This window comes from Notamacropus eugenii, chromosome 3 (genome assembly GCF_028372415.1).
Source record: "Notamacropus eugenii isolate mMacEug1 chromosome 3, mMacEug1.pri_v2, whole genome shotgun sequence".
In the NCBI taxonomy this organism is placed as follows: domain Eukaryota; kingdom Metazoa; phylum Chordata; class Mammalia; order Diprotodontia; family Macropodidae; genus Notamacropus; species Notamacropus eugenii.
Window position 1 is genome coordinate 141,198,923 of NC_092874.1, and position 21,088 is coordinate 141,220,010.

General features: G+C 36.5%; 2 protein-coding genes across 7 annotated transcripts in view; one reads left to right on the plus strand and one right to left on the minus strand.

The window, feature by feature from the left end:
* The window catches only part of TMEM168 (transmembrane protein 168), a 49,103-nt gene extending 37,543 nt beyond the window's left edge, over positions 1 to 11,560 (plus strand). The window contains exons 3-5 of the mRNA XM_072652999.1: positions 2,356 to 2,498; positions 4,048 to 4,322; positions 10,093 to 11,560. Of these exons, the coding sequence (XP_072509100.1) occupies positions 2,356 to 2,498; positions 4,048 to 4,322; positions 10,093 to 10,640 (966 nt within the window). The 3' untranslated portion in view covers positions 10,641 to 11,560. The remainder of the gene's footprint in view (positions 1 to 2,355; positions 2,499 to 4,047; positions 4,323 to 10,092) is intronic.
* The window catches only part of LOC140533361 (uncharacterized), a 130,700-nt gene that overhangs the window by 2,233 nt on the left and 107,379 nt on the right, over positions 1 to 21,088 (minus strand). Inside the window, exon 10 of one of the 6 annotated variants that reach the window (XM_072653003.1) lies at positions 5,433 to 9,950. The exons of 3 other annotated variants lie outside the window; for them this stretch is intronic. In XM_072653003.1, the coding sequence (XP_072509104.1) occupies positions 9,882 to 9,950 (69 nt within the window). In that variant the 3' untranslated portion in view covers positions 5,433 to 9,881. Of the gene's footprint in view, positions 1 to 5,432; positions 9,951 to 13,659; positions 14,284 to 21,088 lie in introns of those variants that run through there. 2 more of the 6 variants (XM_072653007.1, XM_072653006.1) reach the window with 2 other exon arrangements.

The following is a 21,088-nucleotide window of genomic DNA, read 5'->3' on the forward strand; positions in this document are numbered from 1 at the left end:
TCCTTTCTCAAAAGAACAACCAGAAGTGCCAATAGCAGTTATACACAAATTGTGTAGTAAGCCTGTATGGTGGAAGTGATGCTAGGTTTGTCAGTTTATTTTAGAAAAAATTTTTTTTCTAAAAAAACAGTAAGAGTTGAGGGTTTTAATTTACACAAGTATATAATACTCTGCAGGTCACTGTTATTAATGTATGTTCAATATGTCCTTTTTCTTATGAACAGCTTACCCTGTCATCAACAAACACTTATTAAGGCTGGGGATATAAAGATAAAATAGCTGCTGCCCTTAAGGAACTCAGCATTTTACTGGGCTTGATGCGTCTACACAAAAGCCGACATTACAGCAGAACAAGTGATACAAAATAATTTAAAGGAAAAAAAAGCATTCACAAGATGTCAAGGGACAGGGAATAAATAAGGGAATGACTTGTGGGAGGTAGTACCTAAGCTGTGCTTTGAAGGAACATAGGAATTCTAAGGGAAAGTGAGGAGTATATTACCACCATGTGCAAAGGCATGGGATAGGAACAAGCTACGGAATGTTGTGGAGAGAACAACTAGTAATCCAGTTTGATGGGAGGGAGAGTGTATAATATGGAGACTTGAAAGTTAAGTGGGACCCATACTGCTGAGAACTTTAAAGGTTCTTATCCTTGAGGCAACAGACAGCCCATTAAGATTTCTGAATGAGTGGTTTGGAGAAATCAAGTTGTCAGATGGAGGGAACGGATTAGAAAGGGGAGAGGCTATTGCAGTGGTCCACGTTAGAGGTGATCAAGACCTGAATTAGAGTGGTGGTGGAGCCAGGGGGAGAGGACTTGGGTATGAGAAGCGTTGCAGAGTGTTAGACTCTGGGGAAAGCCTGGGTCCCCAACCTAGCTCTGACCAGCACATTCTGACTGCCCTTGAGAAAACCTACACACACCCCAGTGTAGTTTCCCACTGTCCTTGTTTCTGAAATACCTGGCAAAGATCCAAGGCCATTTCTGCAACCTTGTTTCTGTAACTCCTTAACATTGCCCTCCCGTAGCCTGGCCGTTGTGTGTCTCCAGGCTGTGTGCCCTCCTGCTATTTCCCATGATGATGCTTTCTAAGAACCCCTTTTCCCCCCTCTTCCCTGGGCATCCTTGTCTGAATAAAGCATTTGTCCCACTTTACTGTTTTTCGGTCTTGAGTAAATGCCTCACTTTATTTACCAGTGACCTTAGTTGGTCTGAGTTTTTCCCAGGTTGACAAGTAGAACAGACAAAGACAACCCTTAATTGCATGTAGGGGATGTGAGGGAAGAAGAGTCAGGGATATCTCTAGGACAAGTCTCCGCAGTAGCGAAAAGAAATAAAGGAAAAATGTCAGAAAGAAGAATAAGGAGGTTAGTATCAAAATGGATTCCAGTTTCCTTATTGATTAAGAGACTATTCAAACTCTGTAACACTTAAAAAGGAAATACTTGCATTATCCCCTTGAACTAATAAAAAAAATCAGTAACTTTTGAAATAAAAAAGACTGCAATTCTGAAATTCTTGCCCTAGTTTCCCATATCTGAGATTAATCCGATATTTAGGATTACTATTCAGTGATTTTCAAAAACTACCATTATGTTTCTTCCCTTTAGCTATACATGCTTTAATGTGTAACTACTCTATTTGAAAACACATGGAAGAGTGCTGTATATATTTCATATGCTACAGCAGCTACAATTTCAGGTGATTTTCCTTTAGTGATAGGAAATTAGAAATTTCACATAAAATTCTTACTTTTCATAAGAGAAATGAATAACTTTTTAGAGAGCCTAAGTATAAGGGCTTCCATCAACACTGTAATTATCAAGGTATGTGTGGACAATTAATAAGCAATGGCAGTGGAAAAATCACTAGGTTTGAAATCAAGGAACCTCTGTTGTCTCATCAGTGACATTCATAGTGGACATTACGTGCCAGGAGATTCATAGATTATTGGATAATTGATGTAGAGTTGGAAAAGACCTTAGAGGCTATCTACTCGACCCTTCTTATTTTACAGATGACATAATGGCTCTTTCTGGGCAGATTGGACCAAGGTCTGCCAGTCAGATGACATAGGATTAGCAGCATAGGATTTATATCCTTATATTATATCCATTATAAAGTTTCTGGTCCAACTCTCTTATTTTACAAATGAGAAAACTGAGGCCTGGTGAGTTAAAGTGACTTATTCTAGGTCACACAGCTGGTAGCACTAGAATTTAAATGAAAGATCTAGGTTGAAGAGTTTTGAGAGAATTTTGGGGTTTTTTATTAGCAGGTATGGGATAGGTTAATTGAAATGTGCGAACAAATGTATTTGATAAATGACTTTTTTTGTTTGTTTCCTCTAGCCAACAAATGGAATCTTCTTGAGCATGTTTCTTATCGTTTTACCATTGGAATCCATGGCTCATGGGCTCTTCCATGAACTGGGTAATTGTTTAGGAGGAACATGTGTTGGATATGCTGTTGTGATTCCCACCAACTTCTGCAGGTACAGTGATCCAGGATGGATCATTAGAATATTCATGACCATTTATTAAGTTTAAATCAGTTTTGATGAACAATTTTTAAAAATATAAGCATTGCGTTTTATACTCGTAAAAAAATGACAAAAACTCTTGCTCTGAGTAAGCACGGCATATTCAAAACATTTTAAATTGTTTATTTCAGGAGTTCTTAACCTTTTATTTTGTTGTGGACCCCTTTGCCATTTGGTGAAGCATATAGACTCTTCAAAATTATGTTTTTAAGTGTATAAAGTAAATACAATTATATTGAAATAAGGCTACCAAAAATGTCTTTAACATTCCTGGACCCCAGGTTAAGAACCTGTGGTTTATTTAAATATGTTGGCCCCCAAAGTAGAAAAGTTTAATAATTTCTTTGAGAGTTCATTACAAAGAAATTTCTTATTTAAATGGCTATACTATTTATTAATCAGTTATCCATGATATTGATGATTTATTCCAGTGGTGGGGAACCTGCAGCCTTGAGGCTACATGTGGGCCTCTATGGCCTTATGTGTGGCCCTTTGACAGGATCCAAACTTCACATAACAAATCCCCTTAATTAAAGGATTTGTTCTATAAAACCAGGACTCAGTCAAAAGGCCAAACCCAAAGACCCAGAAGGTCACATGTGGCCTCAAGGCAATAGATTCCCCACCTCTGGTTTGCTCTAAAACTGTTGTGATGTACATTTGGTGTGCGTGTTTGTCTTAACCCCAAAGAACCAAGTTTAATGTATTCTATTTAAGAGATGCCTTGATTTTGCTTACATAGTACGTTTATTGAGAGGAAAATAATTTTTTTGTCACGAAGAAGTTATAACTGCAGAACTTAGGTCTTTTTTCCACTTAAAGGGGAAGAGATACACTTTTAAAACTAAATTATTTTAATCCCTTACAAGAACTTAGTTTTCAAAAAGTCTTATTGTCCCTTTTTTTTAAATTGTAGAGATTCATATTTGAGGTAAAAGTTTCAAAAGGCATACTCTGTAACAAATGATGGAATTTTTTTTTTAACCATTCAGAAAGGAAATTATAATACTGGATAAATAAAATGTGTATGTAAGTGTTAGTTTGCACATTCCAGAATTTTCTGTCATAATTACCATTTATATTGATGCTTCTCTAGCATCTAGATATTTTAGCTGAGCAATTTTATATATTTCTTTTTCTTAAGGGGATTTGTCCTGTGAGGTTTGGATTCAATCCACAGGCCATGCTTGAGGACCTGGAGGGCTACTTGTGTCCTCGAGGCTGTAGGTTCCCCACCCCTGGCGTAGATCAAGAATTGATAACATGGGACCCATGAACTTAGGCTTAATTTTTTCTTTTTGATAACTGCATTTCAATATAATTGATTTCCTAGGTATTTTGTTTTATGCATTTAAAAATTTTATTCTTAGAAGGACCCATAGACCTTACCAGACTGCCAAAGGGTTCCATGACACAAAAATGATTCAGATCTTCTGGCCTAGATCTTTAGCATCCTTCCAACTTAATTTATTTTTCTGTTTTTATTTTTTCTTCCATGTAGTCCTGATGGTCAGCCAACACTTCTTCCACCAGATCATGTTCAGGAGCTGAACTTGAGGTCTACTGGCATGCTCAATGCCATTCAGCGATTTTTTGCTTATCACATGATTGAAACATATGGATGTGACTATTCCACAAGTGGATTTTCTTTGGATACTCTACATTCCAAGCTCAAAACTTTCCTTGAACTTCGGACTACAGATGGACCCAGACATGACACTTATGTTTTATATTACAGTGGTCACACTCATGGTACAGGAGAATGGGCACTGGCAGGTAATAAACTTTTTAAATGTTGGAAATGTTTTTATCAGTCCAGACCTGTAGGTTCCTCTCCTTATTGCCATACAGCACGCATGCCTATACTCAGTCTTGTGAAATCCCAGAGTTCTGGATCCATTTACTGTGGATAACTTTAATTGATATTAGAGAAAAGTCTTCTGAATTAAAAAGAGAATTATATTACGTAGCAGTTTGAGGAAAAAGAATCTTACTCAGATTAGACTTATTAGACTCAGTAATTTTTCTTTTAGTATTTTCAGATAATGCTACAGAGTATTTTTAAAAGCTAATTTCTACAAATAAAGTATTTCATAGTCTTTGTCTATGAAGAATAAGAACAGAGTTTTTTAGTTCATTTTGTCATTTTATTTATTTCAAAGAACTCAGTAAAGAAAATGTTGTGTCTTAATTAAGGCAGGGTGGCGTAGTTGAAAGAATGTTAACTTGTATAAAAAGGAATCTCAAATTCTGGTCTTAACATTATCACTAAATCTAAATAAATGAGCTAATCTTTTCTGGGGGGGAACTCAGTTCAGCCATAACATGAGGGGTGGACTTAACCTATAATATCCCTCCCAACTATAAAATGATAGAATTTTCTGATGGTATTAGGCAACTGAAAATATAAAATAAGAAACACATTTGTGTATATATAGAATCTCAAGTATTTTGAAATTGGAGGCCACTTTAATCATTTGGGTGAACCCTCTTGTGCAAATTTTATGAGAATTTAAAATGTTTTGTCTAAATTACTGTCTGAGGGAGATAAATGATAAAGCATATTTTCTTACTTTTAAACCTGTTAATAATATATGTTTAAGCCCAGGTATTTTTAACAATTGATGTTAACCTGGTTGTACCTTTAATATAGCTTTTCTTGTGGAGGAGGAAGTATTCTGTTTGTAAATGATCCACTTTCTCCATTCCAGTAAAATAACTGTATTATATATGTATATATGTTATACATATATGTATATAATATTCATCTTTAATAGTAAATGTTTTTACAAAATACTTGTAGGTTAAGAAAGTTTATAGTGAGCTTCAAGAGAGGAAAAACTAAAGTATTTTAGAGCAGCTAAATTAAATTATTGAGCTCTAAGAGATGGTTGTTAAAGAAGTGATAAAGAATAGAGCTTTGAGTGAAAAAAAGAGGATGACATCAGTAGGTTTGCAGCAAATTCATATAAAATGTTGGTTACTCACGAGTGATCTTAAAACATATTAGTGAGGGTCTGTGAAGATGAAATCAAATGTTTTTTAAGATAATTATTCTAGTTGCTACACTATGGACCTGAATGTAAAAATATATATTTCTCTACTTTGGGGACCTTAACTGCTAGTATGTGAGCTCTGTCCCACAGACCACAACTCCTCTAACATAGCAGGTAGTCTTTTGAGAGTGGCTGGAACCAAAAAAGTCATCATCCTATGGCCCACTGCACCATGAATGTTTTTGGATTTATTCAGTGAGGCTAGTCTTCAGACAATGGATGTGAACAGACCTTTCCTCAAAACCCTTGCAGTTCATTCAGAGCTCTTCAAGTTTGCACACCGCTAGCATTACCTTTTAGAACCCAGAGTCACCTGCTGTGATTCAGTGAGATCTAAAAGTAGTACACCCAACTAGAACATGAGGAAGGCTTGGTTTGGACTTTTTAGAATTGTTGAGTCCCTAAGTATTTTTATGGAAAGAAGGAAAGGTTAAAAATATATAAGAAACAGGTCACAGAATTTTGGAGTTGGAAGGAGTCTCAGAAGCTTCCTAGTCCAACTGACCAGAAAAAAAATTCTTACTATAACATATCTAATAAAGGGGCACCCTGCCACAGCTTGCAGACCTTCTGTGAAGGGGAACCATCTTCCACCCAAGGCAGCCCATTCATTTTGAGATAGCTCTTATTGTTAGGGAACTTTTCCTGGAATCAACTAAAAATTTAAAATACCTTCTTCCTTTGTTCTGTCTCTGAGACTAGAGGAGGAACAAAGGCTAAGCCCTTTTCCCCATGAAATACTTGAAGGCATCAAGCATGTCTTTCCTGAGCCTTCTGTTTTCCAGGCTGAATGTCCCTGTTTTCTTCCATCACCTTCCTGACTGCTTTCCTCCATACGTTCTTCATTTTGTTAATGTTCTTCTTAACATGTGGTGCCCAGGACTGAACACAATATTGAAGATTACCTTTCAGCTACTCTCTCTGTATCTTCTATGTAAACAATTGTTTCCATGTTGTCTTCCACATTAGAATCTGAGCTCCTGGAGGGCAGAGACAGTGCTTTTGCCCTTGGTACCCCCAGCATACAGCACAGCACCTACCACTGTTTGTTGACTAACAAATACATCTGAGCAGAGAAGAATACAGGAAGGTTATTATTCTGTTCCTATTCCTGTCTCTTAATTACACTTTTGACTCATATCAAACCCTAGATTTCTTTCATTTCGACTGCTTTCTACCTGCCCCTCTGGTACTTATGATTTCTTGGACCCAAATGTAAAACTTTACATTTTCCCCTGTTAAATTTCATCTTATGAAATTTAGCCCAATTTTCTAGCCTGTAACAATTATTTTAGATCCTGTCTTGATCATCCAGAATGTTATCCTTCCCAGCTTTATCATTTGCAAGTTTGATAAACATACCATCTATAATCTTGACTCAAATCATTGATAAAAAGCAGTCCTTTAGGTACTTCACTGGAGACTTGTTGTCATGTGTACAGTGAACAATTAACTCTTAGAATCCAACTGTCCAGTCATTTCTCAGTCCATTTATTTTTAATATTACCTAGTCTGTATTTCTCCATTTTCTCCACAAACATAGGATGAGATACTTTACCAAAAGCTTTGCTATAATAAAGATGAAACATCTGTTTTCTTTCTATTGAGAGTTTTGTGTCAAAGGCCAAATATAGACCCAGGTCTTTCTGACTCCAAGACTGGCTCTGTACCTACTGTGCTGTACCATACAGTACCTCTTCTTCTCCACATATCCTTTTAAAATCTTCTTATTTTTATGTCTTCCCAGTTTGATTCCTGAGTTTTCCATCCCTCTTAGACTGGCTTCATCTGTAGAATTTCAGTCTACATTCTGCCTCTTACTGCTTCTCCAAAAATTTAGACTGCTTCTCAGATACCTGTGGCTTTTTTCTCCACATGTATCAAACTCTAGGAGGGAGTGGCCATATCCCCCAAAAGATCCCATCTTCTCCACTTCAGCAGCAGCCAGTTCCTTCCTTCCTACTAGTGGAACTCAGATCTAGAACAGAATTTTTTCTTGTTCATTCTTCCACCTTTTGAAGGATGTTATAATTAAGCCCAGATAAGATATCATTGCTCCTCTTTTGGCAGAGAGAAAGCACGGGCAGATGTTGTGCAGTTGACCTCCCTCATTTACTGCAGTATGATATCTCTCTGCCATGCGTTAGATGTTTTCTGGACTCAATCTCTTTACTCTTTCTAGGTTGACTGAAATAAAATCTGATAACAACATCATTCTTGTTTCTCTCTCGTAACCTTTACCCAAATGCTGTTCACCATGCATTTCTCCTCTTATTCCTGGATTTTTTCACATAAAATGTATACCTTCTTAAAATACAATGCTATCTTCCTCTTCCCATTTTCTCTTATCTACCTTGAGACATATTCTGATCATGGATCTCATCCCATCAAATTTCTCATGCTTGTGAGATCAAATTTACCTTCTTATTGTTGAATCACTTGATTGATAGAACAAGTTCCTCAAAAAAAATGGTAAGGAATTGGATTAAGGAAAAAGTTATTGAATTCACTTTGGCAATGAGTAGGGACACCTACCTCATCTGTAAGGGAAAAAGAGAATAGGTAAAGATATTGGAAAGTTTTGAAGTATAGAGGGAGACAAGTTGAACAAAAGGGAATTTCTGACTGGATGTTGTCAACCTTTTAATTGAAAATGCAGGTACATCATCTATGATCACTTATTGTAGTGGGCATGGGGTTTAAAAAAGAAAAATATTTGAAATAGTTGCTTTGAGCATGATAATGAAAAATCAGTGAGTCCTGAATTAAAGCATTTCTAAGCAACAGTGTTGGGTCTAGTTAGGATAAGCACTATTGGCAGTGGGATAAATCAATATATTTTTATGACTTTGCTCTACCAGCATCTCAGTACCTGGAAGGAAGAATGGAGAAATCAGGAAAAATCAAACCAGTGGTTTCCTGAGTTTTAGCATCAGGCAAAGTACCAATGTACCAGGTGAAATGAAGGATAATTGTGAAACTGTGTAGCAAACTCCACAAATACCTTACACCAGTGGGGTCCAACTCAAACAGAAACTGCAGACCACAGACTCCCCTGAATTAGGTGAATGATATATGTACTTGGTTAAAGGAATGATACATGTGCTTCATTAAAGTGATTGTTAATCCCTCAAAAAAAAAAAAACCTTCAGTCTTTACCCACCAAAAATCAGGAGAGATGAATGTAGTAATTGATTAGTTAAGTTCAATGATTGGTATTCCCTATTAAATGATACAAATGAAAAGCCCTAGAGAGACAGAGTTTCTTGGTAATTAATAATCAACTTATTAATTAGACTAGCAAATAATAGAGGTCCGTGGTCTCTCCCTCATAACCAAAGACCCAGCATGGAGGTCGTTGAATGTTTAAATACTTTTGGAGAAGGTGGTGTTACTGAGGGTAGAAGTTTGATTGGTTAACAAATAATGAAAGAAAGAATATTATAATGAGAGGTAAGCTTTTTCTAATGAGGGGCTAGAGGACATGACTTTGGTCATCTCGGCATTCTCAGATCATTTCACTCAAGTCATCTATACAGAAGAATCTATTCTCCACCCAGTCCTGCTTGAACAATGGTGGATATTGGTAAGAATTCCACCCAGATAAGATGGTGTGGGTGGGGTAAATTTTGGGGCAAGGTCTGAAATGTCCTTGAGATACTAGACTTTGAATGAGAAAGCAAAAATGAGTATCTTTGCGTCCTGTATATAAAACTGGTTATTAATGTAAGAAAATAATCATTTTCTCATTACAATAATTTTCTCATAAATAAACATCCTTTTAAAATAAGCCATATTCATGTTTATAAAACAAGTTTCTTGACTATCTCAGCAAATCTACTTTTAATGGCAAATAACAAAAAAAGGATAACTTTTTTTTTACTAGTCTAAAATCTGGTTTTTAAAATGTCTCCTGTAAAGGAAGTCTTTAGTTTTAGATTGCATGTTTAATTCCAAGAATTTAGAGTTTATTAATCTGAAGTTTAAATAAAATGATTAGCAACATGATCCAGTTGAAAAAGCACTGGGCTCTAATCCTGGCTGTGCCACTCTTTTCATTGTGTGACCTTGTTGGAGACAGCTCACCTCTTCAGGTTCTGTGGGAGATGAAATGAGGCAACTGCCAATCATTGAACAGTTGTTAGCACAAGGAGTTTTCCTTTGCCCAAACATAACATATAGCAGTACTCAGCTTCTCTGCGTGCATCATTGTCTCCACTGAAAACACTTCTGGTTGTGACTTGGATGTTCTTCAGGAAATCTCCCAGTCAGAGACATCTCAGCTCTTACAGCTGAGACTTTTTATGCCTATAGGTGACCAGGAAGCAAGGAGGAGTTTGGCTCTACCCTATGTTGTAGACAGAGGGGAAAGAAGCTGCATTAGGAAAGTTTGGGTAAATATTAGTCTTTTCACAGACCTTCCTAAAATCTCAGCCTCAGTATCTTTAGATATACAGTCTTACCTTTGAATTTTCTCCTTTTTTTTGTAGGTGGAGACACATTACGGCTTGACACACTTTTGGAATGGTGGAGAGAAAAGAATGGTTCTTTCTGTTCCCGACTTATTATCGTACTAGATAATGAGAACTCAATACCGTGGGTTAAAGAAGTGAGAAAAATTAATGATCAGTATATCGCAGTGCAGGGAGCTGAGATGACCAAGGTGGTGGACCTTGAAGAAGCTGACCCTGCACAGCTTGGAGACTTCACAAGAGACTGGGTAGAATACAACTGTAATGCTAACAGCAACATCAGCTGGACGGAAAAGGGACGTGCCGTTAAAGCAGTGTACGGTGTATCCAAACGATGGAGTGACTATACTCTGCATTTGCCAACAGGAAGTGATGTTGCCAAGCACTGGATGTTATATTTTCCTCGTATTACGTACCCTCTGGTGCATTTGGCAAACTGGCTCTGTGGTCTAAACCTTTTCTGGATCTGCAAAGCTTGTTTTAGGTGCTTGAAAAGGTTAAAAATGAGGTGGTTTCTTCCAGCCGTGCTGGACACAGGACAAGGCTTCAAACTTGTCAAATCGTAATTAAGAACCAAAGATGGAACATGCCTAAGAGTCTTTGACTATCAAATATGACTAACTTGCCACTTTTTATATGCCATTTTTTGTGCGTGGAAGATATCTTGCCACTTTGTAGTTGCACTGTTTTCTTAAGCAATTGCAGTATATGCAAGGGGTTGGGAACTGTATTATTTTAAACTGAAAAGTGTGTTTGGTGAATAACATTTGTAACCCAAATTCTCAGTAAATGTATAAGATCTACTAAATATTGCCATGCAATTTGAAGAAAGGTTGCATGTTCCTGTGTATTAGAAAAAAACAGACCAAGACTGCTCTGAAATAATCATCTAAGAACAAAACTGCCTTATTTTCTAGGAAGAAACTACAGCATGTAAAGCAGACTTGCTTGGTTACTATTGTGGGGAAAAAAACTAGCTAGAAAAAAAATCTCTTGCTCTGAATAGTATTATAGACTGAGCTGGGACCATTGGAAGGCCTCTGGGCCCATTGTAAATAGAAAAGACCCTTCCTATAATGAATTTTAAGGTACAAATATGCAAAGCATGCAGGCCAGTGCCTTGAGTTGCCTTTGCTGTGACCATTAATAAGGCAGCATAGAATCCAAAATTAGTCAGATTAGCTGTAATCCATATAGGTACAACAGCAGGCTAAATAGAAATTACTTGTGCACGTGTTGTTGGTAGCACCCAAATCAAAAGACTGGGCAATTTTATAATCTTATCTCAGGGTCATTTAACATTTTCCTAATGATGGAAAGTGTCAAATGCACACATCTTCCAAACAAACTCAGTCTTTTCTTCCAAGGAGTTGTCTAATTTAAGTCAGAATATATTAAGCGAAAAAAGGATATTCTGGCTCGTTAATGCTTATGTTCTTCCATAAAATTTATTATTTTTTCACTCAATAAAAAAATTAACACTGTCTAGCTTAGTCTGGTAAGTTTTCTATTGTTATACACATTATACATTATGTAAAAGTATTTAATATTAACAGTTTTGTTAAAATGTAAGAATATAAGACAATTTTAACCATAACAATGTTTTCTGTATTTAAACAATAGTCTGTGATCAATGTATTCCCTGAGTGATGGTTCAGTCCCCACTCTTACTCATAATTTCTCCAATTTTAGATTTCTGTCTTTGCGAACTGAATAGGATTAAATTTGGGGGTTTATTAGCACTTCTCTATTGAAGTTACTGTAGCTCCTCAGAATTAAGCCATTTTCCCAATTCGACAGAGAATTGAACCTTTATGTCTACCTCTTTCTACCTGCTGAAAATTGAGGAGCTAGTTATTAGCAAGTTGCTAATGGGTCATGGTTAAGTGCATCCCACTATCCAGTGCATTGCTTCAGTCTACCAAATTCTGATTTATATGACATATATAACAATGAATCTGCCTAGCTTTTTAAGTAATGTGTGTTAAAATATAACCCATAAATTAATTTATTTTGCTAATAATTTAGTGAATTAAAGAGTATAATCTGAAAGGCAAGAATTTAAACTTTGTAGGCATCAAAGCCAAATAGAGTCAAATTAATGCAATCTCCTTTTTTCAAATTTCCTAGAAGAGGCTTCATTAGCACATTAATTTTTTTTAATTTAGAGAAGGATATAATTAGTTATAGTCTGTTTTCTCAGTCTGTCTAATAATATCAAGACAATAATCATGAAAAAAATGTTAAGAACTACAAAATTTTTAAATTAATTTTGATCCATGTTCCATTTTAATCATTTCTGATAGGACAGGTTTTTGGAGGAAAAATGGGTCCAAGAAGGAACTTTGGGGGGGGAAAATGTGACTTTAGCTGTATGTAAATATGAAAAAAAAAATTTATAAAGACTGCATTGTGAGACCTACTCCCACCAAAGGAAGAAAGAAAATGACCATGTTAAAGTCAGTTAGCTTTGAATTTGTGAAATTCAAACTCTGAGGTTGCTATCCTAGAAGCCAATGAGCTTTGCACATGACTCATTAAATGACAGTAGGCAGATTGGGAGTTTTAGGAAAAATGAAACGGTGTTCTACGATTTGACATTTTACACGGTATAACTATGAAGTAATGAAGCTGATTTTCACATTTGGTAAGGAGTATGTGGAATGGCTTTTATTAGTCACAGTCTCATTACTTTGGTCATACCACATATTTAGAAAAGAATTATTTGTAGTAAGAGGCATGAAATTGAATCATTTTTCACATCTAACAAAAAGAAATAGAAAATTTGGATGTGTTCATTCAATAGAAAATGAATTTGGTTTTGTTTGTTTCCTCAAAGTTTGTGCCTTTCTAACACCATAAAAATATTTCTGCAGCCAATTTTAAAAGGTGTGCAATTTAAAATATGTGATAACTAACAAGAGTGCAAGTTCCTTTCCCATGTGTAGAGTCCTGAGTTATATTTTAATCATTTATACACAATCATTCTTTCAAAAAAAATGTTGGGGTGTTTTTTTTTTTCTTCCTTAGGTCAAAAATCTTCCTTCTTGAATTGCTTGGATCATTGTTTAATAGCTTTTTTAGTTCTTATTATACACGTGACACTATGACAAACTTCCATTTCTAGAACCCATTTTTATGACCAGCATTTTCTTAAAATTACATTAGTAGCAAAAATGAATTTTTATGTTCTGTGTTGTGGGTGGGTTTTTGTTTTAAGATATCTTTATTGGAATCTATTTATTAAATGGATTTTTTTTGTTTGTAATGATTTTGCCCTAAAATACATTTGCTGTTTTGGATACTTCTAATATATATTCTTTCATATTGAGAGTCTGATTATTTAGAAGTAATATTTTATATTACATTTTTTCAGGTTAACATTAACTATATCAGAAGAAAACTTGTTTGGAAAACATGCCATTGCATTGGGTCATTATATGAATGTATAATTGATTGTATTTATTAGTAAAAGCTCAAAGGAATTACATTATGACCTATCAGTACTTTTAATTCTTAGCCACAGAATTGTTCACTCTACAAGGAAGGTCGTGAACTATTTTATATATATTTTCAGCCCCATCCCCCAGTACAGAGTCTTACACAAAGTAGAAAGCACTGTAAACATTTACGGAACAAATGAAATTTTGTATTCCAAATAACAGAGTTTTGACATCTTTGTGTGACTTCAAAGACCTCACTTAACTTCTCTGAGCCTCAGTTTCCTCATGTGGAAAATGGGAGTTCCAACTATATGACCTCTTCAGATCTCTTCCAAATCTAAGTCCTGTATCAATTCTGACAGTCAGAAATACATCCCTGCTAACACTACTTTATGCCCTGACTTGTTCCACTTTGTCAGCATTTGCATAGTCCTGGGCAGTAATAGAGTTAAGATCATGGAAATTATCTTGCATTTCTTAATTGTATTGCAGAAAACTAGCCATTTCGTGGCCCCATAGTCAATAAAATCATAATTATAAAATGAGTGGATGAATGGACAGTAAGTCCAGTATCTATAATGAAGAACATTTAATAGTGTCAAACTTTTAGGAGAAAGATTAGTTTACATTGGCTTACTTATGTTTAAAGAAAAAGAACTTAGATGTGATGCTTGGGAAATGGCATTTATTGGGAGTCTATGAACCTTTTCATCATAGCTTCTTGGGATTAGACCTTGAATTCTGCTTTCAGTTATGTTTCTCTCTACTAGAAAAATATAGACAAATTAGAGATTTTAGCCATCAAAATTATTCATGAAAAGAAAAATCTTATGCAGTACAATTGATCATATATCTAGAGCTGGAAAGGACCTCAGAGTCATCTAGTCCACTGCTGTCATTTTACGGATGAGGAAATTGAGACCCAGGTTGTCACTTGCCCAGAGTCACAGAAGTGTAAAGTGGCAGGGTCCTGGGTTCTGATTCCAAATCCAACACTCTTTCCACTGTACCATGCATGCTGCCTCACAAGTAAAGCAGACGTGATTGTTGCTAACGAAGTGACATAAGTATGGAAATAGTCAAAGTACTATTGTCCTCATTCAAATCTTTTATACACATTATTGAAATTTTGACTGTAGGCAGCTTACTGTATTGAAAATAACAGTCAGAAAATAAGCTACAGTTTTATAAGCAGGAAATAGCCCACTCTTTTTACACAATTGATTAGAAAGAGAATTCAGGCAAGCCACCAAGTTTTTTATATTTATGTGATACCTAATAACCAATTTTGACAAATTTTCTTTTATATGAATTGACCGGATTAATATTTTTTATTGTGTCTGTATAACCTATAACCATAGCATTTGGTTATGACGCAGTTGCTTATCTACATTGGTTAAGGTAGTTTTTACACTGGGGGTTCCACATGGATCAAATTATGAGCCTTAACAGTGTTACTTACTACATGACACAGAAGCAAAGAGTGCAAAGCAGAAAATTTGGTAGATTGGTTTTATCCACTTAATGTCGCTCAATAATTGCGTAGGTTTGTTTCCACAGAAGTGACCATATTTAGATTTGTGATTGGATATGCAGGGCATCCAATATTTTAGGGGAGGAACATAGAATAACCCAAGTGAAGTTTCTTCACATAAATTGCTTAATTTTGTTTTTAAAAGAACTACTACAATTACCTAATAGTTGGATTAAAAAGCAAGAGCCCATTTTCTCTAGAAGTTTGAGTTTTGCAAGTTCAAACATTTAGTGTGTGTGTGTGTGTGTGTGTGTGTGTGTAGAACATGAAGAATGGGTAAGGAAAATGGAAAGGTTTTCATCTATTATGTAAGGGAAAATTTTCATCCTTAATGTTGGGTAACAAGAACACTTTACCTTTAAGTGATTTAAAATCAGTCTTTTGGGAGAAGCCCTTTATAGCAGCACCCTAGCAACTTTTTTAGAATGAAAAATGCTCTTTCAAAAGCAAAAGGCACAGCAGGGCAAAGCCTAGGTGTGAATGGTACTTTCTCATATCCAAGTTCTGAATCTCTCCTATTTCAACAAAGATAGCTTTTAATCTGGGCCACCTATGGTCTACGCACCTATGGTGTGCTTTTAATTAGCTCCAAAATCTGGACATTTTCACCACAAAGTTCTTAAGGTTTTGGTTTCAGATACATTCATCTGCTTATATATAAAATCCTTCATATTTTCACATTCCTTCCCAGTACATTGACATGAGTGGAAACAACTCCAAAATGAGCCAGAGTTCCCTGGGTTTTAACCTTTGCCCCTGTGAGGGTTCTGTAAGTGCTCCCCCAATTGGCCAAAAGGTCAAATTTAGTACTTCAGGTGCTAGAGGCAAACATTGTTATTCCACGTGTAGAATGGACTGATATACTTAATTCAAACAATAGGAACAAGTATTATTTAGAACTATGCCAACTAAAGTTCTTTTCGTGTTTGAGATATTGAGGCCTCTACCCTTCACTTAAAAATTCACCATTTAAAATATTTACCAATTTGACACAGCACCACCCCACCTCCAGGTTAATCATAGTCTCCCTATCTCCTCAACCCAGTTTTGGTCAATTTTCTTTGGTCAATTGTCTCTGAATTTAAAAAAAAAAAATCAACTTTTTTTCCCTACATATTTAACTTCCCCCACCTCTTCCCCCTCCTTCCCTCAGGCTTTTTACTCTGTCTAGAGGCATTTACCTACTTCAGAGTTACTCAGTTGTTAAAGTATCTGTTGAGGTAATAGTACGATAGAAACTCTTAATTGGCCCACCCCAGTAGGAACAAAAAGTATGCCAAATGGGCAGCTAACCCAATTAACAGGAAGCTGGGGTATTTACGGAGAGGTAATAAAATTTGGAAATATCAATGTGTACCCTTAGCATCACTGAATAATGCTATGTTACAGAATCACTTAACTTGTATGGCAGTGTTTTCACCTTTGGGGTTGGGAAATGTTCGAACCTTGAGTGCCCTCTGTGGACCTTACACTGATACCTATGCTACAGGAAAAATACTTGAGATACAAGCAGAGTGGTTTGTGAGACCTGATTGGGCCAAAGTTTGATTTCCTTTCTCAAAAAACACTATAGCATATATGCATATGTACATGTATGGAAAGAAAGCTACTAGGTGGTATAATGGGCAGAATGGTAGACTCAGAGTCAGGAAGACCCACGTTCAAATCTTGCCTCAGGTTCTGGCTGTACAACATTTAGCATGTCACTTCATGGGAAACGAAGGAAAAAAGTTTGTTTCTACAGGGTCAAAACTCTCAGTGGTGGTAGTAAATCAGAGCTGTGACCTAGCAGTTCAGATTAAAGGTCAGAAACTTGTGCGCAGCCTTGAGGAGCTGTTTGAGGGAAAGCCTATCAGAAAGGAGAACATGAAGTCACTATAAGGGGCCACCTAAAAATCCAGTTGTGTTTGTTAATGACATACAGTGGGCATGTCAAAAGATTGTGACCCAAAAGAGAACGGACCAATCCGCTCTCTGATGGGAGGGTCTGTTCTGCACTAACTTCATAAAAATGCCCTCACTTTCCCTATGTGTCTGTCTGTCTGTCTGTCTGTCTCTCTGTCTCTCTGTCTCTCTCTCTCTCTTTTTCTCTCTCTCTGTAGAAGAAGAAGGAGGAGGAGGAGGAGGAGAAGAAGAAATGAACTATCAAGGTCTCTTCCAGCCTTAAATTGTGTTTACATGTGTACTGCTTTCTAAAACTTGAGTTGGCAAGGTACCAAAGACCTAACTTTTTATTTTATGTTCAGATTCTGATTCTCCTCCAGACTGCTTCACCATTCTTTTTTGCTATTGATGGGGTTACGGGACCTGGACTGCTAAGAGAAAAAAGACTGTGACCTTGAACGCAACTCAACCCCTAAACTTTCCCACACATTTCAGTAGCTCAGGTCACTGGCAGTTCACCTGAGGCATCTGGCCCATCCCAGTCTACCTAGATACTCAATAATCCTTTCAACAGCCCTTTCACTGTGGCTCTCTGACCACATAACTCCTTTATCAATGTCTGCACCTGGTCCAACCCAAGCTACTTGCAGTTCCTTAATCCCATCCTGATCTTCTCACGGGTCTTTTGTATGTAAGTGCCAATCTTACCCACATTAAGTTGCAGACTCACTAAGAACTCTGACAGCTCCTATTGGTGATATAATACTGCAGGTTTACTAAGAATCTCAGCCTGTCATTCTGGTGTTATAATAAAACCTTACTAACTCTGACTGAAAGGAGGTTTGAGTGGTCAAATTCTTTCCAGGCAGACCCCCTGTACTCTTACATTATGGGGTTCTCAGCACCCAAACTGCAACAGTGTGCTCTGGTTAGGTACTTATTCATAAATCAATAATACGATTCTTCCTTAAGTTTTGGCCTTGGACTTCTGTCTATACTTTAACCTTCAATTTCCCTTCAATTCAATTGAACAAATATTAATTGTCAACTAAGTGCAAGGCACTGGAGATAAAAAGATAAAAATGAGACAGTCATTGCCTTCAAGTCACATGCCTTGGTAATCTCATTCATTCTTATTTCATCTCTATACAATTTCCAAATTTGATCTTCAGTTTCGACCCTTCTAAGCTTCAGATCTGTATCTTAAATTGCATATTCCCACCTGAATAGGCCCACTAGTACCTCAAAATCAAAATGTACAAAATAAAAATTCATATGGCATGGGAGATGGAAAGCTGATCCAATGAACAGCCGATTTGGCTGGGATATATATGAAGAGAAGTAATATGAAATAAATCTCTAAAAGTTGGAATTCTTTTTTACAAAAATTCTTTTGTGGTTGACTACCTGCCAGGCCAAGTTTTTATTTGATCAAAAGGGCAACAGAGAATCACTGAAGATCCTTGAGCCGAAGAGTAACATGATTAGACTTTGGGGTTGGGAAATGTTCGAACCTCGAGTGCCCTCTGTGGACCTTACACTGATACCTATGCTACAGGAAAAATACTTGAGATACAAGCAGAGTGGTTTGTGAGACCTGATTGGGCCAAAGTTTGATTTCCTTGTGCTTTAGGGAGTATATTTTCACAGTGAAGTAAAGTGTGAAGGAATAAAGGAGACCAATCATGGGGTTTTTACAATGGCCAGGTAAAAGGGAAACAACTAGCAGAGGAGTGTGTGTGTTCATCCTTTGTTGTCGAAGAAGACTATGCTATTAGAGAAATAATGACATGACTTGCACTTGGCTTTGTTTTGAATGAGGGAGGGCTGTGCAGGTCACCAGCCTCACTTCTCTTCCAGAGTCATCTGAATCCAGTGACCAGATATTCACCAGGATGACTGGAGATGATCCAGGATGAGGCAATTGGGGTTAAGTGACTTGCCCAAGGTCACACAGCTAGTGAGTATCAAGTGTCTGAGGTGAGATTTGAACTCAGGTCCTCCTGACTCCTGCACTGGCACTCTATCCACTGCATCACCTAGCTGCCCCAGCAGAGGAGTAGAGGGAATAGAAAGGGGGCAAAATATGAGATGTAGCGGTACAATTAAGATTTATCAACTGATTTTTTTTTTTTGCATTTATTTTTTTATTTTTCTGGTGTGTCATTTCCATTACTGTAATAACTATGTATATTATATTCTTGGCTATTCTCATTTCACTCTGCATCAGTTCATATAGATCTTTCCATACTTCTCTGTATTTATGACACACATCATTTCTTACAACACAGTATTCCTTTATATTTATGTACCACAATTTATTTAGCCATTGCCAATCAGTGATAGAGGCATCTACTTTGATCATGTCAGCGCTCTCAGATATTTCCACCTCCAGCAATCTATATAAAAGAATCTATTCTCAGCCCAGAAGTACTTGAACAGTGGTGGATTATGTAAGAATTCCACCTAGACAAGATGGTCTGGGTGGGGTGAATTTTGGGGCAAGGTCAGAAATGTCCTTGAGAGACTGAGCTTTTAAGGAGAAAGCAAAAATGAGGGTCTTTGAGTCCTGTATATAAAATTGGTTATTAATATAATATATAATTAATATAATAAAATAATCATTTTCTCATAAATAAACGTCATCCTTTTACAATAAATAAGAGATCTTTTGTATAGTTTAGTGACTCCTTTCCTTAGACATTGTGGTACTATGCAACCCTACCTCTCAAAGTTATTCTCCAAACTTCAATGCAATATTTGCAATACACAAGAGAAAATATTTTAATTTTCCATACTTTAGGTACTTATCTGTTAATAAATAAAATATATAATTGAAAAATAAGCTAACCAGATTAGAATTTTTTTTATTTGTTGCTTACAGTAAATATCTGGGATGGATTGTTGTCTCTTCCCTTTCTACATTGGTATTTCTGCTTAAACCGAAAGTAGACACAAACAGGACTCATAAATGAGTCTCTTTTCACATTCCTAGTAACTAATTTTTTGTGAACATTTGCCATTGTGTGTGTCTGTGTGTGTGTGTGTTTGTGTTAAAGGAAAAGATGACTTAATTTAAACTGTATATCTAACTTTCAAAAGGATGAATAGCTTTGCAAAGTTAAAAATAATGGAAAATATGACAATTAAGGACAAAACCAGAACAGACACTATGTAAGAGGATCAGAGAGTAAAAACACTGCCAAGGACCTGAGATGACCTAATTGTTGCTTTTGAGCATGGAAATTAACTTTGTCTCCTGGGCCTTAAGAAAAAAGGGCAACCATGTTAGATTATATGATGTGCCCTGTCTGACAAAAGAAGTATAAAAATGTGCCTACAGAGGCAAAACCTTTCCTGAAACTAAGTGCAAGGAATTTATCTCATAGATCTTTTTTATGTGGGATAATGAGTAACAGGATGTATAATTTCTTCAATTAAAGTTTTATAAGGTATTATGATAGAATGTTAATCAAACGTTAGAATGGTTTCTTCTCAATGCGCCAGAAAGACTATGGGCATAATGCGAGGCACTTGTATCCCCAGACACTGGAGATTCAAATAGTAAAAAAAATAATTTCTGCCCTCAATGAGTGTCCTGGGGTTATACAGTATGTACGCAGAGAAGAATTATAAAGTGTATATACAAAGTGATTTCAAGAGAGAGTACTCATCACTGTGGGGAATTTGAAAAGGCCTTGTGTGGGAGAGGGCCTCTGAGATAAGCCTGGAAACGATGAGGTGCTTATGCTCGGATCCCAGCACTAGGACCATAACTCTCCCCAAAGATTATCTCTGGCAAGAACTCATGAGTAGGTCCCAGTGAGGCAAACTATCTCTCCCTGTGAGAAGAACAAACTGACCCCTGTAGAATTTCCCTTGTATGAACAGGACTATCTTGTACCAGCAGCACTATCATGTATTGATTCCCACAGTTACTGTTTACAATTCATAAGTCAAGGTATAGACGTCAACTCCCAAGGCTATCTTGTTACAGATGTAACAGACCAAAAACACACCCCTTTGAAGCCTTCCTCCAGCCCCTCCAGGCCTTGCCAGTAGTGAATGATGCCTGCGCCCAAGGTACAGAAACTTTATGTTTGTTGTGTTTGGCCTTTGTTGCCGAAGAAGACCATGTCATCAGAGAAATGAT